Here is a 15,783-nt window from a genome sequence, read left to right on the forward strand (position 1 = left end):
GAGTGAAAACACGTGATGTGTTATCTTACATAAACAAATCAGGTAATTCCAGGTATAATTCTCACATTCTAGGAATGTCATCTGTCCTAGGGCAAGTGGGGCTCACAGGTTAGAGCCATTTTGTTTTGTATTAATTTTTAAACTTTTAAACATAATATCCACCATTGCACAATATTCTATCTTTTCTGATAGTTTTTGTTTGTTTTCAGTATGTCTGGCAAATATGTGTCTCTTGATCGACATACCTTAGACATAACTGATATTTTTAAGTTAAAATGCAAAACTGCCTCATGTTGTTTTTGTTTCTTGTATTAGGATCTTCACACATAACTCGAAGCACTAAAATGTACAATAAATCTTGATGCATGTCCTGTTTCTCCCACACCTGGGTGTCTCTGACTCGCATGGTCAGTGTGAGAGACCAGACCAACTCCAGCCTGGGTTCAGGCTCCATCTTAGAGAGCCTGGCCTAAGGTTGAACTCAAGTTACCCAGCAAGCCTGCATCTAGCACTAGTTTCCTATTGATTAATTTGGGTTCAGAGGTCCAGCAATGAAATACATAAGTTTTATGTTGTTTTTCCTTTCAAACCCGGGCATATCTCTGTGAAAGCTCTAGCTGTCCTGAACTAACTTTGTAGAGCAGGCTCTCCTCATGAACTCCCAGAGATGTGCCTGCCTCTGCCTCCTGAGTTTTGGGGCTAAAGGCATGCACCAGCCTGCCAGGCATAAGTTTTATTTTTTTCATCCCTTACATGTTTCCATTGCATGCCCTTCTAGCATGTTCTTTCTTTCTACTCAATGCCTCACCATTAATGTTGATTCAGCTTATGCTACGCCTCACTCTCAAGCCAATGTCACAGGATCTTTGCAAAACTAAACAGCCCTATGACCTAGACTAGAAATTCTAATGTGGTTCCCAACTCATACTTAATAACCTTCCAAAGGAACCGAGCTGCGTCCCAAATACTGGTACCTCATCATTTTACACAATCACCTGTAGTTGCACAGGTTACACTTGGCCTCCTAGTAAACCGCAGAGATAGATGCATGCTTCTAGATGAGGTTTCTGTTCTAACAAAGAAGATTCATGCACAGTGACTTGTAGCAGAGGAGTTTTTGAGCTTGCCCAGTTTCCACAGTCCCCCTTTTATACACAAGACACAGAAAAGTAGATACTTGAATGATCAGAGCCAGGAGAACTTAAAATCTCCAACCTGGACCACTCTAGTGACTCTCAAATAAGAAAGGAGAGAAACGGAGATGCCACATCCCAGAGCGTGCTACTAGATTCTAAGTGAGTAGAAGAGAGTGAGGTGGTAAATGTCACACAATCATAGCAGAGTCATGCACGGAGAAGGCTTACTGGTCATTAAATTGAGAAAGTCTGCTCTAATTCAGACTAAGCAAAATCTGTGTCCTTGATCCTTTACCAACACTGTCCACAGATCCCCTGGCACATTTCGTGCAACTGGTGTAATTTATTTGAGTTGTGCTCAGGCCAGCACTGAACACAGTGACATTCACAGAGAACAAATATTCTATTTTGCTATTTGAACACCTTGGGCAGAGTTCTGTTTACAGAGAGGACTCATAAATAAGCCGCTGTGGATTGGAGGACTCTGGAAGCAGTGTTAAGGAAGAGGACAGCATAAGCCCTGTCCTCTTGTCTTACTGTCGTCCTGTCCTCCTGTCCTTCCATCATGAAGAAGGACAGAGAGGCTCAGCTGTGCCTTTTTTCAGCTCTTCTTGCCTTCCTGCCTTTTGCTTCCTTGCTCAATGGAAACTCGTGAGTACCACCAAGACCCTCTTCCACATCATCCCTCCTCCAATCGGAAACTATCCATTTCCATTCACAGTTCCTTTCCCTGAAAAACTCACAAAATTCTTTTTACTTTTTAATTAACAATTATGTGTGTGTATATGTATATATGATTGCAATTATACACATACAATTCTTACCTGATTCTAGGTGATCTTTTTTCCAATTCTAAAGCAACCAGTGTTACTAAACTGTGTGGTATGATTTAGAATAGTATTCCTCTTATTACTGAACAAGGAGTGTCTCAAATCCCAATCATCAGAGAATTCTCAGGTGTTGAAACTATTTAAGCACTTTGTAAATAAGCATTTTAATGGGTTGGAAATGTGTAGCCTATGGTTCAACCATGAGACGGATGAGATGTCTGGCACATCAGAACCCTGTGGATGTTTGTGTCCTAAAACAATACTCTTGTTACGATCAAAGACTTTGGATTAAACTACCAATAGAACTTTTTATTTGATGGTCAAAATAACCATATAATTAGGATTATATTGTTGAGTGATTTTATTTGTATCTGTGACCAGAAAAATATATTTAAGGTGGTAAAATTAAAAAGCAAACTAGTGGTATTTTTGCATAGTGTGATATAGCAATGACTGGCTAGATTTGGAGGGCAAACATCCCTAATTATAGGAAAAGATAAAGAATGATTCCCACAGACAGACTTCGGCACTTGCTCAAGTGTAACATAGGTAAATTATGCAAGTTTGAATTTCACAGTCACATCATAAACCTTTATTTGAAAAGTACCCCAAAATAAAAAATAGGGTATTGAGTTATTTTTAAGGATTAAAATGGTAGTGAAAAACAATCATGATAAATTTCTATGAAAAGAACAATTATTCCTCCTGGATTTTCATTTAAAAAATAAACCTTTCTAGAACGTGCATGCTGGTTGCTTAGTGACAGGAGTGCACGCCATTCAAACCTGCCCTGGCAGGTATCACTGCTGAAGGTGGTGATTGACGAGCTAATAATTGTCTTGCCACTCTGCTGTGTGACAAACTGTGACACTGCCACACTGTCAACCTGACATCTCAGACTGTTGAAACATGGATGGTAATGGTGACTGTGATGAAACTCCAGTTATAGACAATGACATCTGTCGTCAGCTGTCCGGAACCCCTTCCTTTCCAGGAAGTATATGGTGCTGGTCCCGTCCCAGCTCTACACCGAGACCCCTGAGAAAATCTGCCTGCATCTATACCATCTGAATGAGACAGTGACTGTGACAGCTTCCTTGATATCTCAAAGGGGAACGAGAAAACTGTTCGATGAGCTTGTGGTTGACAAGGACTTGTTCCACTGTGTTTCCTTCACTGTGAGTACTAAGTATCCGTCCTGATTTGTTTACATACTTATGCACATGCGTGTGAGTATGTACATACAATACCCATACATGTTTCCAAAAAATGTTATTCTAGAAACATATCTGTGATCTCAAAACAATAGGATTTTAGAACATTTACCCAATAAACAAATAGAATACATCATTCCACCACAAAATGAGAAGTCAAAACTTGTCCCATTGAATTCCCTCAAAAAGCCCACAGACCAGAGAAAGAAAGGGTTCTCCAGTTCATAGCACTTCCTGCTAATAAGTTAATAAACTTTCAAACAGCACTCCAGATAATTAGGTTCACAGCTCCTATGCATAATCCTGAGATCCTGAATAAGTGATGGGTTTCTTCTTTGGGACCTATCCTCAAGACATAATTCTTACCACCATTAATACATTATCTTATTCTCTACCTCAGTTTGAGAGTTAGAGCTAAGTTTCTTTTGTGTCTTAGAGGTAATTTTCAATGAAGATTATATTTACTCTGTAAAGATGACTGTGTTTTTGTTGTTCACATAAACTCCCACTGACATACAGAAAATGATTTTTCTTTTCATCCCTTTCTTTTCCTGGCAATTTTTCCCTCCATGTAATACTTAAACAGAAACTGATGGTGCCTCCACCTCCATCAGAGAAAAGGTTAATGAGGTACTGTAAGAAAGGCAGAGGGAGATGGTGAAGGGTCTGTGTTCCTGTCGTTCTCAGATCCCTAGATTGCCCTCTTCTGAAGAGGAGGAGTCACTCGACATCAACATTGAAGGGGCAAAGCATAAATTCAGCGAAAGGCGTGTGGTGCTTGTGAAGAACAAAGAAAGTGTTGTCTTTGTCCAGACTGATAAGCCCATGTACAAGCCAGGACAGTCAGGTATGAAGCTCCACGGTGGGCAAAGGAATTAATACACCACCCTAAACATGGTGTGAAGAAGGCCTGGGTCTTTGGAACTCACTAGAAAATTCTCTTTTTCCAGTTAAATTTCGGGTTGTCTCTATGGATAAAAATCTACACCCCCTGAATGAGTTGGTGAGTTTTTTACCTATGGGTATTGGTGGGTTCTTCAAGACAAAATGTCACAGCAACATTCTAATTTCCAGCTCCTTCTGAGACGTGGGTTAGCCCTTTTTTCTATTCTGTTCCTTTGCCACTTTATAGCCTCAGCTCTTCTACCATTGGCCATCCTATGGCTTCCTTATATGTGACTGTCCTTATTTGGACTCCATTTGACTGGATAAGTATCTCTGGATTGTCTTCATACTCTGTGGAGCCTTATACTGTATAGAACCTTTTAGGTTTTTCAGTCATTTCTTTTCTAGATTCTGTTACCATCCCTCAGAAATCTATTCCTAGTGTGACAGGGATATTTTTCACACAGTCTCTATTATTTTATAACCTCATATTTAACACTTGGGTTCTTCCCTAGATGAATTCCTCTAAGAATAAAATTGCATTTCAGTCTCCTGTGCTCTGTGCTTAGGCAAGTTGTGTGTATCTGTGTTAAATACTCTCTCCTATGAATAGAAGGTTCTCTGATGAGGCATGAGGGATGCTTTAATCTAGAAACATAAAGATAAATCAACAACAGTTGTCTTAATACTGCGTCCTCTAGCAGCACAATGATAGTGTGTTCTCACATGGGGCCTATGATGTGTGAAGCCCATGATTCCAAGTGTGTGGGTTTCATCTTGCACAGTGGGACTTAAGTCCAGTCAGACAATGGTTGGTTACTTCCTTGACATTTGTGCTACTATTGCTCCAGTGGTCATGTCTTACCTGGACAGTGGTTCTCATAGTTTATAGGCTTCATAACTGGGTGAGGATGATTGTTATCTTCCCCCTCTGATACTATGCATCACACCTTCCAGCTGTATGGAAGCCAGCCCATAGGGGTGATGAATCCCGTCTGTACCAGCTTTACTGTAGAATATGAAATCCTAAATTGGACATCTAAATCCCATCCTCACCTCCCAAGACACCAAGATTATTGTGTCATGAGGAAAGAAAAACCGTAAGAGGCAGAGGTGAATCCTGTTAGATCCAGAATGCATGCAAGGGAACAATCCCTAACACAGCCTGGCGGCTGCACATATGAACTTACAGTTGCATTAGCATACACAAGCATATGCAGAACACTGCCATGGAGAGGGGAGATGGACACGAAGTCCAACCCCTAGCTGAGGAGCTCTTGTTAGGACAGCTACTGGGAGAAAGTCAGTTATCTTTACTAGGATAGACCCTGCTAAGTCAACCATCCTTCAGTGGAAGTCCACATGTCCAAGAATATATGGGTATGCAGCACAAATTATACTTAATGGATAGAAAAAAGGAGAGAACACTAATCAGGTATGTAGGGAAGGGCGGTAGGTCTGGAAGGGGTGAATATCATCAGAAAATACTGTAAAAATGTCTCAAAGAAATACTTAAAAATTAAACAAAATGTCAATCCACTTTTACTTACTTTCTCCTTTACAAATAGCAAATTACAATAGACACCATTTTTTGGAGATTCTAAAAGTTCTACTTATTCCAATAATCTGTTGTATAATTTTACCATGTATATATTTTTCTTTTTTCTACAATTTATTCTTCTCTCATACAAAACATCCTGACCATAGCCTTCCTTCACCCTGTTCCTCCTAGTCTCCCCACAACCTCCGCTTTGCTCCAGATCCATTTCCCTTCAGAAAAAAGTAGCCCTCCCAGTGATTGAAAATGGCAAAACAAGATACAATAAGACTAGGTACAGACCCTCATATAAAGTCTGGGCAAAACAACTCAGTGGGGGGGGAAGGGTCCCAAGAGCAGACAAAGAGTCAAAGACACACCCACTCCCACTGTTAGGACTCCCACAAACACCCTGAGCTAAACCAGCACGGCATGCAGAGAATCTAGCACAGACCCCAGCAAGCTCCATGATTGTCACTTTAGTCTCTGCGAACTCCTGTGGGTCATGCTTTACTGATTCTGAGGGCTGCATTCTCTTGATGTTCTTGACTCCTCTGTCTCCTACAATCCTTCCTCCCACTCTTCTTCAGGGTTTCCCAAGCTCTGTCTATTGTTTGGATGTGAGTGTCTGCATCTCTTCCCATAAGTTGCTGGAGAAAGCTTTGCTAATGAAGACTGAGCTGGGGAGGGCACCATGAGTATAGCAGGATATCATTAGGAATCCTTTCATTGACTTTTCCCCTCAGTTAGTCATGTTTCATTCTACACTAGGACTCTGAGCCATCTAACGTCTCCTTCCTAGCCTTCTTTTTTTAAATTTTTTTAAATTTATTTTTTATTTTTTATTTTTTATTTTATTAACTTGAGGATTTCTTATATACATTTCGAGTGTTATTCCCTTTCCCGGTTTCCGGGAAAACATCCCCCTCCCCCTCCCCCTCCCCCTCCCCTTCCTTATGGGTGTTCCCCTCCCAACCCTCCCCCCATTGCCGCCCTCCCCCCAACAGTCTAGTTCACTGGGGGTTCAGTCTTAGCAGGACCCAGGGCTTCCCCTTCCACTGGTGATCTTACTAGGATATTCAATGCTACCTATGAGGTCAGAGTCCAGGGTCAGTCCATGTATAGTCTTTAGGTAGTGGCTTAGTCCCTGGAAGCTCTGGTTGCTTGGCATTGTTGTACATATGGGGTCTCGAGCCCCTTCAAGCTCTTCCAGTTCTTTCTCTGATTCCTTCAATAGGGGACCTATTCTCAGTTCAGTGGTTTGCTGCTGGCACTCGCCTCTGTATTTGCTGTATTCTGGCTGTGTCTCTCAGGAGCGATCTACATCCGGCTCCTGTCGGTCTGCACTTCTTTGCATCATCCATCTTGTCTAATTGGATGGCTGTATATGTATGGGCCATATGTGGGGCAGGCTCTGAATGGGTGTTCCTTCAGTCTCTGTTTTAATCTTTGCCTCTCCCTTTCCTGCCAAGGGTATTCTTGTTCCCCTTTTAAAGAAGGAGTGAAGCATTCACATTTTGATCATCCGTCTTGAGTTTCATTTGTTCTAGGGATCTAGGGTAATTCAAGCATTTGGGCTAATAGCCACTTATCAATGAGTGCATACCATGTATGTCTTTCTGTGACTGGGTTAGCTCACTCAGGATGATATTTTCCAGTTCCAACCATTTGCCTACGAATTTCATAAAGTCGTTTTTGATAGCTGAGTAATATTCCATTGTGTAGATGTACCACATTTTCTGTATCCATTCCTCTGTTGAAGGGCATCTGGGTTCTTTCCAGCTTCTGGCTATTATAAATAAGGCTGCGATGAACATAGTGGAGCACGTGTCTTTCTTATATGTTGGGACATCTTTTGGGTATATGCCCAAGAGAGGTATAGCTGGATCCTCAGGCAGTTCAATGTCCAATTTTCTGAGGATTCTCCAGACTGATTTCCAGAATGGTTGTACCAGTTTGCAATCCCACCAACAATGGAGGAGTGTTCCTCTTCCTCCACATCCTCGCCAGCATCTGTTGTCCCCTGAGTTTTTGATCTTAGCCATTCTCACTGGTGTGAGGTGAAATCTCAGGGTTGTTTTGATTTGCATTTCCCTTATGACTAAAGATGTTGAACATTTCTTTAGGTGTTTCTCAGCCATTCGGCATTCCTCAGCTGTGAATTCTTTGTTTAGCTCTGAACCCCATTTTTTAATAGGGTTATTTGTTTCCCTGCGGTCTAACTTCTTGAGTTCTTTGTATATTTTGGATATAAGGCCTCTATCTGTTGTAGGATTGGTAAAGATCTTTTCCCAATCTGTTGGTTGCCGTTTTGTCCTAACCACCGTGTCCTTTGCCTTACAGAAGCTTTGTAGTTTTATGAGATCCCATTTGTCGATTCTTGATCTTAGAACGTAAGCCATTGGTGTTTTGTTTAGGAAATTTTTTCCAGTGCCCATGTGTTCCAGATGCTTCCCTAGTTTTTCTTCTATTAGTTTGAGTGTGTCTGGTTTGATGTGGAGGTCCTTGATCCACTTGGACTTAAGCTTTGTACAGGGTGATAAGCATGGATCGATCTGCATTCTTCTACATGTTGACCTCCAGTTGAACCAGCACCATTTGCTGAAAATGCTATCTTTTTTCCATTTGATGGTTTTGGCTCCTTTGTCAAAAATCAAGTGACCATAGGTGTGTGGGTTCATTTCTGGGTCTTCAATTCTATTCCATTGGTCTATCTGTCTGTCTCTGTACCAATACCATGCAGTTTTTCTCACTATTGCTCTGTAATACTGCTTGAGTTCAGGGATAGTGATCCCCCTTGAAGTCCTTTTATTGTTGAGGATAGCTTTAGCTATCTTGGGTTTTTTGTTATTCCAGATGAATTTGCAAATTGTTCTGTCTAACTCTTTGAAGAATTGGATTGGTATTTTGATGGGGATTGCATTGAATCTGTAGATTGCTTTTGGTAAAATGGCCATTTTTACTATATTGATCCTGCCAATCCATGAGCATGGGAGATCTTTCCATCTTCTGAGGTCTTCTTCAATTTCCTTCTTCAGTGTCTTGTAGTTCTTATTGTACAGATCTTTTACTTGCTTGGTTAAAGTCACACCGAGGTACTTTATATTATTTGGGTCTATTATGAAGGGTGTCGTTTCCCTAATTTCTTTCTCGGCTTGTTTCTCTTTTGTGTAGAGGAAGGCTACTGATTTATTTGAGTTAATTTTATACCCAGCCACTTTGCTGAAGTTGTTTATCAGCTTTAGTAGTTCTCTGGTGGGACTTTTGGGATCACTTAAATACACTATCATATCATCTGCAAACAGTGATATTTTGACTTCTTCTTTTCCGATCTGTATCCCCTTGACCTCCTTTTGTTGTCTGATTGCTCTGGCTAGAACTTCAAGAACTATATTGAATAAGTAGGGAGAGAGTGGGCAGCCTTGTCTAGTCCCTGATTTTAGTGGGATTGCTTCGAGTTTCTCTCCATTTAGTTTAATGTTAGCAACTGGTTTGCTGTATATGGCTTTTATTATGTTTAGGTATGGGCCTTGAATTCCTATTCTCTCCAGGACTTTTATCATGAAGGGGTGTCGAATTTTGTCAAATGCTTTCTCAGCATCTAATGAAATGATCATGTGGTTTTGTTCTTTCAGTTTGTTTATATAATGGATCACGTTGATGGTTTTCCGTATATTAAACCATCCCTGCATGCCTGGGATGAAGCCTACTTGGTCATGGTGAATGATTGTTTTGATGTGCTCTTGGATTCGGTTTGCCAGAATTTTGTTGAGTATTTTTGCATCGATATTCATAAGGGAAATTGGTCTGAAGTTCTCTTTCTTTGTTGTGTCTTTGTGTGGTTTAGGTATAAGAGTAATTGTGGCTTCGTAGAAGGTATTCGGTAGTGATCCATCTGTTTCAATTTTGTGGAATAGTTTGGATAATATTGGTATGAGGTCTTCTATGAAGGTTTGGTAGAATTCTGCACTAAACCCGTCTAGACCTGGGCTCTTTTTGGTTGGGAGACCTTTAATGACTGCTTCTATTTCCTTAGGAGTTATGGGGTTGTTTAACTGGTTTATCTGTTCCTGATTTAACTTCGGTACCTGGTATCTGTCTAGGAAATTATCCATTTCCTGAAGATTTTCAAGTTTTGTTGAATATAGGTTTTTATAGTAAGATCTGATGATTTTTTGAATTTCCTCTGAATCTGTTGTTATGTCTCCCTTTTCATTTCTGATTTTGTTAATTTGGACGCACTCTCTGTGTCCTCTCGTTAGTCTGGCTAAGGGTTTATCTATCTTGTTGATTTTCTCAAAGAACCAACTTTTGGTTCTGTTGATTCTTTCTATGGTCCTTTTTGTTTCTACTTGGTTGATTCCCGCTCTGAGTTTGATTATTTCCTGCCTTCTACTCCTCCTGGGTGTATGTGCTTCTTTTTGTTCTAGAGCTTTTAGGTGTGCTGTCAAGCTGCTGACATATGCTCTTTCCTGTTTCTTTCTGCAGGCACTCAGCGCTATGAGTTTTCCTCTTAGCACAGCTTTCATTGTGTCCCATAAGTTTGGGTATGTTGTACCTTCATTTTCATTTAATTCTAAAAAGTTTTTAATTTCTTTCTTTATTTCTTCCTTGACCAGGTTATCATTGAGTAGAGCATTGTTCAATTTCCAAGTATATGTGGGCATTCTTCCTTGATTGTTATTGAAGACCAGTTTTAGGCCGTGGTGGTCCGATAGCACGCATGGGATTATTTCTATCTTTCTGTACCTGTTGAGGCCCGTTTTTTGACCAATTATATGGTCAATTTTGGAGAAAGTACCATGAGGAGCTGAGAAGAAGGTATATCCTTTTGCTTTAGGATAGAATGTTCTATAAATATCCGTTAAGTCCATTTGGCTCATGACTTCTCTTAGTCTGTCTACATCTCTGTTCAATTTCTGTTTCCATGATCTGTCCATTGATGAGAGTGGGGTGTTGAAATCTCCCACTATTATTGTGTGAGGTGCAATGTGTGTTTTGAGCTTTAGTAAGGTTTCTTTTATGTATGTAGGTGCCCTTGTATTTGGGGCATAGATATTTAGGATTGAGAGTTCATCTTGGTGGATTTTTCCTTTGATGAATATGAAGTGTCCTTCCTTATCTTTTTTGATGACTTTTAATTGAAAATTGATTTTATTTGATATTAGAATGGCTACTCCAGCTTGCTTCTTCTGACCATTTGCTTGGAAAATTGTTTTCCAGCCTTTCACTCTGAGGTAATGTCTGTCTTTGTCTCTGAGGTGTGTTTCCTGTAGGCAGCAGAATGCAGGGTCCTCGTTGCGTATCCAGTTTGTTAATCTATGTCTTTTTATTGGGGAGTTGAGGCCATTGATGTTGAGAGATATTAAGGAATAGTGATTATTGCTTCGTGTTATATTCATATTTGGATGTGAGGTTATGTTTGTGTGCTTTCATTCTCTTTGTTTTGTTGCCAAGACGATTAGTTTCTTGCTTCTTCTAGGTTATAGCTTGCCTCCCTATGTTGGGCTTTACCATTTATTATCCTTTGTAGTGCTGGATTTGTAGAAAGATATTGTGTAAATTTGGTTTTGTCATGGACTATCTTGGTTTCTCCATCTATGTTAATTGAGAGTTTTGCAGGATACAGTAACCTGGGCTGGCATTTGTGTTCTCTTTGGGTCTGTATGACATCAGTCCAGGATCATCTGGCCTTCATAGCTTCTGGCGAGAAGTCTGGTGTGATTCTGATAGGTCTGCCTTTATATGTTACTTGACCTTTTTCCCTTACTGCTTTTAATATTCTTTCTTTATTTTGTGCGTTTGGTGTTTTGACTATTATGTGACGGGAGGTGTTTCTTTTCTGGTCCAATCTATTTGGAGTTCTGTAGGCTTCTTGTATGCCTATGGGTATCTCTTTTTTCAGGTTAGGGAAGTTTTCTTCTATGATTTTGTTGAAGATATTTACTGGTCCTTTGAGCTGGGAGTCTTCACTTTCTTCTATACCTATTATCCTTAGGTTTGATCTTCTCATTGAGTCCTGGATTTCCTGTATGTTTTGGACCAGTAGCTTTTTCCGCTTTACATTATCTTTGACAGTTGATTCAATGATTTCTATGGAATCTTCTGCTCCTGAGATTCTCTCTTCCATCCCTTGTATTCTGTTGATGAAGCTTGTATCTACAGCTCCTTGTCTCTTCTTTTGGTTTTCTATATCCAGGGTTGTTTCCATGTGTTCTTTCTTGGTTGCTTCTATTTCCATTTTTAATTCCTTCAACTGTTTGATTGTGTTTTCCTGGAATTCTTTCAGGGATTTTTGTGATTCCTCTCTGTAGGCTTCTACTTGTTTATTAATGTTTTCCTGTGTTTCTCTAAGGGAGTTCTTCACGTCTTTCTTGAAGTCCTCCAGCATCATGATCAAATATGATTTTGAAACTAGATCTTGCTTTTCTGGTGCGTTTGGATATTCCATGTTTGTTTTGATGGGAGAATTGGGCTCCGATGGTGCCATGTAGTCTTGGTTTCTGTTGCTTGGGTTCCTCCGCTTGCCTCTCGCCATCAGATTATCTCTAGTGTTACTTTGTTCTGCTATTTCTGACAGTGGCTAGACTGTCCTATAAGCCTGTGTGTCAGGAGTGCTGTAGACCTGTTTTCCTCTTTTCTTTCAGCCAGTTATGGGGACAGAGTGTTCTGCTTTCGGGCGTGTAGTTTTTCCTCTCTACAGGTCTTCAGCTGTTCCTGTGGGCCTGTGTCTTGAGTTCACCAGGCAGGTCACTTGCAGCAGAAATTTGGTCTTACCTGTGGTCTCGAGGCTCAAGTTTGCTCGCGGGGTGCTGCCCACGAGCTCTCTGCGGCAGCAGCAACCAGGAAGATCTGCGCCACCGTTTCCGGGAACTTCAGTGCACCAGGGTTCCAGATGGCATTTCGTGTTTTCCTCTGGCGTCCGAGATGTGTGCAGAGTGCAGTCTCTTCTGGTTTCCCAGGCATGTCTGCCTCTCTGAAGGTTTAGCTCTCCCTCCCATGGGATTTGGGTGCAGAGAACTGTTTATCCGGTCTGTTTCCTTCAGGTTCCGGCGGTTTCTCCGTTCCTAGCCTTCTAAGCAGTATGGGGCATAGGGTTCCTCTCATGGATTGGGCTTCAAGTTAGGCCAGTCATTGGTTGGCCGCTCCCACGAGCTCTGAGCCCCCATTGCCTCAGCACCTCTTGCTGGTAGGACAGGGGTGGGTCAAAGGCTTTGTGGCTGGGTTGGTGTCCCAACCCCACCACTGGGAGCCTTGTCTGGTCATAGAAGATGGCTCCCTATCCTCCATTACTTAGAGTCCTCACAAAGGTCACCCTCATAGATTCCAGGAAGTTTCCACACCACCCTCTAAATGTCTCCTATTCCATTCATCTCGCCCCATACTCTCCCCCTCCTTCTCTCCCTTCCTGACCGGATCCCTTCTGTTTCCATCCCCACCCTCCCTGAGTCCACCTGCAAAATCTATTATGTTTTCTCTTTCCAGGGAGATCCACGCATCCCCTAAAGCCCTCCTCATTACTTAACCTGTCTGGGACTGTGGATTGAAGTATGATTACCTTTTACTTTACAGCTAATGTCTGCTTATAAGAGACATCATGTTTGTCTTTCTATGTCTGGATTGCCTCAACTTAGATCATTACATCTAGTTCCATCCTTCATTTGTGTGTGTGTGTGTGTGTGTGCATGATTCTGCTGGACAATCCCTCAATCCCCTTGCCTACCTCTGTAGGCTTATGACGCTGTAAACTTTCCAGTATATGTTGTTTTGGGTTTTATTATTCTGCTGAAACACCATGACTATGGCATCTCTTATAAAAAACAAAAAAAGACAAAAACCAAAAATATTTCAGAGGTTTAGTCCACTATCATCATGGCTTGAAGCAGGTAGACATGGTACTTTAGGCACTGAGACTTCTACATCTTAATCTGCAGACAGCACACTGCGTAGCTTGAGCATTTGAGACCTCAAAGACCACCCACACATTTCTACCAACAAGATCACATGTACTTTGTCAAGGCCACACCCTCTAATAATCCCACTCCCTATGGGCCAAACATTTAATCACATAAATCTTTGGAAGTCACTCCTACTCAAACCACCCCAGTTGTTGACTCACTTTCTAGTACTTTGTGTGGCTGTGTAGTACTGTTTAGTTGTGTGTTTGTGTGTATGTGTATGTGTGTGTGTGTCTGTGTCTATGTCTGTCTGTGTGTGTGTGTGTGTGTGTGTGTGTGTGTGTTTGTATCTGTATATGTGTGCTAGCCAGAAGACAATCTGACAGTCTCAGGTGTCTGATTTAGGGTACCATAGAACCTGGGCTCTGAGTCACAGCCTCTGCCTGCCCTGAGACTTGATGGTCAGGTTAGGCTGCCTGGCCAGTGACCCCTCAAGATCTATCTGTTCTGCTTGCTTCTCCAGCTGGGATTACAGAAAATACTTGTGCCTGCTTTTTATGTGGATTCTAGGATGAAACCCAAGTTCTTTTTTTTTTTTTTTTTTTTTGTTTTGTTTTTTTGTTTTTTTTTTAATTTTTTTTTTATTTATTTTTTTTATTAACTTGAGTATTTCTTATATACATTTCGAGTGTTATTCCCTTTCCCGGTTTCCGGGCAAACATCCCCCTCCCCCCTCCCCTTCCTTATGGGTGTTCCCCTCCCAACCCTCCCCCCATTGCCGCCCTCCCCCCATAGACTAGTTCACTGGGGGTTCAGTCTTAGCAGGACCCAGGGCTTCCCCTTCCACTGGTGCTCTTACTAGGATATTCATTGCTACCTATGGGGTCAGAGTCCAGGGTCAGTCCATGTATAGTCTTTAGGTAGTGGCTTAGTCCCAGGAAGCTCTGGTTGCTTGGCATTGTTGTACTTTTGGGGTCTCGAGTCCCTTCAAGCTCTTCCAGTTCTTTCTCTGATTCCTTCAATAGGGGACCTATTCTCAGTTCAGTGGTTTGCTGCTGGCATTCGCCTCTATATTTGCTGTATTCTGGCTGTGTCTCTCAGGAGCGATCTACATCTGGCTCCTGTTGGTCTGCACTTCTTTGCTTCATCCATCTTGTCTAATTGGGTGGCTGTATATGTATGGGCCACATGTGGGGCAGGCTCTGAATGGGTGTTCCTTCAGTCTCTGTTTTAATCTTTGCCTCTCCCTTCCCTGCCAAGGGTATTCTTTTTCCTCATTTAAAGAAGGAGTGAAGCATTCACATTTTGATCATCCGTCTTGAGTTTCGTTTGTTCTAGGGATCTAGGGTAATTCAAGCATTTGGGCTAATAGCCACTTATCAATGAGTGCATACCATGTATGTCTTTCTGTGATTGGGTTAGCTCACTCAGGATGGTATTTTCCAGTTCCAACCATTTGCCTACGAATTTCATAAAGTCGTTGTTTTTGATAGCTGAGTAATATTCCATTGTGTAGATGTACCACATTTTCTGTATCCATTCCTCTGTTGAAGGGCATCTGGGTTCTTTCCAGCTTCTGGCTATTATAAATAAGGCTGCGATGAACATAGTGGAGCACGTGTCTCTTTTATATGTTGAGGCATCTTTTGGGTATATGCCCAAGAGAGGTATAGCTGGATCCTCAGGCAGTTCAATGTCCAATTTTCTGAGGAACCTCCAGACTGATTTCCAGAATGGTTTTACCAGTCTGCAATCCCACCAACAATGGAGGAGTGTTCCTCTTTCTCCACATCCTCGCCAGCATCTGCTGTCACCTGAGTTTTTGATCTTAGCCAATCGCACTGGTGTGAGGTGAAATCTCAGGGTTGTTTTGATTTGCATTTCCCTTATGACTAAAGATGTTGAACATTTCTTTAGGTGTTTCTCAGCCATTCGGCATTCCTCAGCTGTGAATTCTTTGTTTAGCTCTGAACCCCATTTTTTAATAGGGTTATTTGTTTCCCTGCGGTCTAACTTCTTGAGTTCTTTGTATATTTTGGATATAAGGCCTCTATCTGTTGTAGGATTGGTAAAGATCTTTTCCCAATCTGTTGGTTGCCGTTTTGTCCTAACCACAGTGTCCTTTGCCTTACAGAAGCTTTGCAGTTTTATGAGATCCCATTTGTCGATTCTTGATCTTAGAGCATAAGCCATTGGTGTTTTGTTCAGGAAATTTTTTCCAGTGCCCATGTGTTCCAGATGCTTCCCTAGTTTTTCTTCTATTAGTTTGAGTGTGTCTGGTTT

General features: G+C 41.4%; 1 protein-coding gene across 4 annotated transcripts in view; it reads left to right on the forward strand.

The window, feature by feature from the left end:
• The first annotated feature begins 1,497 nt into the window (after window positions 1-1,497).
• Mug5 (murinoglobulin 5) overlaps window positions 1,498-15,783 on the forward strand; it is a 60,017-nt gene continuing 45,731 nt past the window's right edge. Inside the window, exons 1-4 of one of the 4 annotated variants that reach the window (XM_087656974.1) lie at window positions 1,498-1,787; window positions 2,961-3,144; window positions 3,868-4,027; window positions 4,131-4,183. In XM_087656974.1, the coding sequence (XP_087513100.1) occupies window positions 1,702-1,787; window positions 2,961-3,144; window positions 3,868-4,027; window positions 4,131-4,183 (483 nt within the window). In that variant the 5' untranslated portion in view covers window positions 1,498-1,701. 4 annotated transcript variants of the gene reach the window in all.

Source organism: Rattus norvegicus, chromosome 4 (genome assembly GCF_021556685.1).
Source record: "Rattus norvegicus strain SHRSP/BbbUtx chromosome 4, alternate assembly SHRSP_T2T, whole genome shotgun sequence".
Taxonomy (NCBI): domain Eukaryota; kingdom Metazoa; phylum Chordata; class Mammalia; order Rodentia; family Muridae; genus Rattus; species Rattus norvegicus.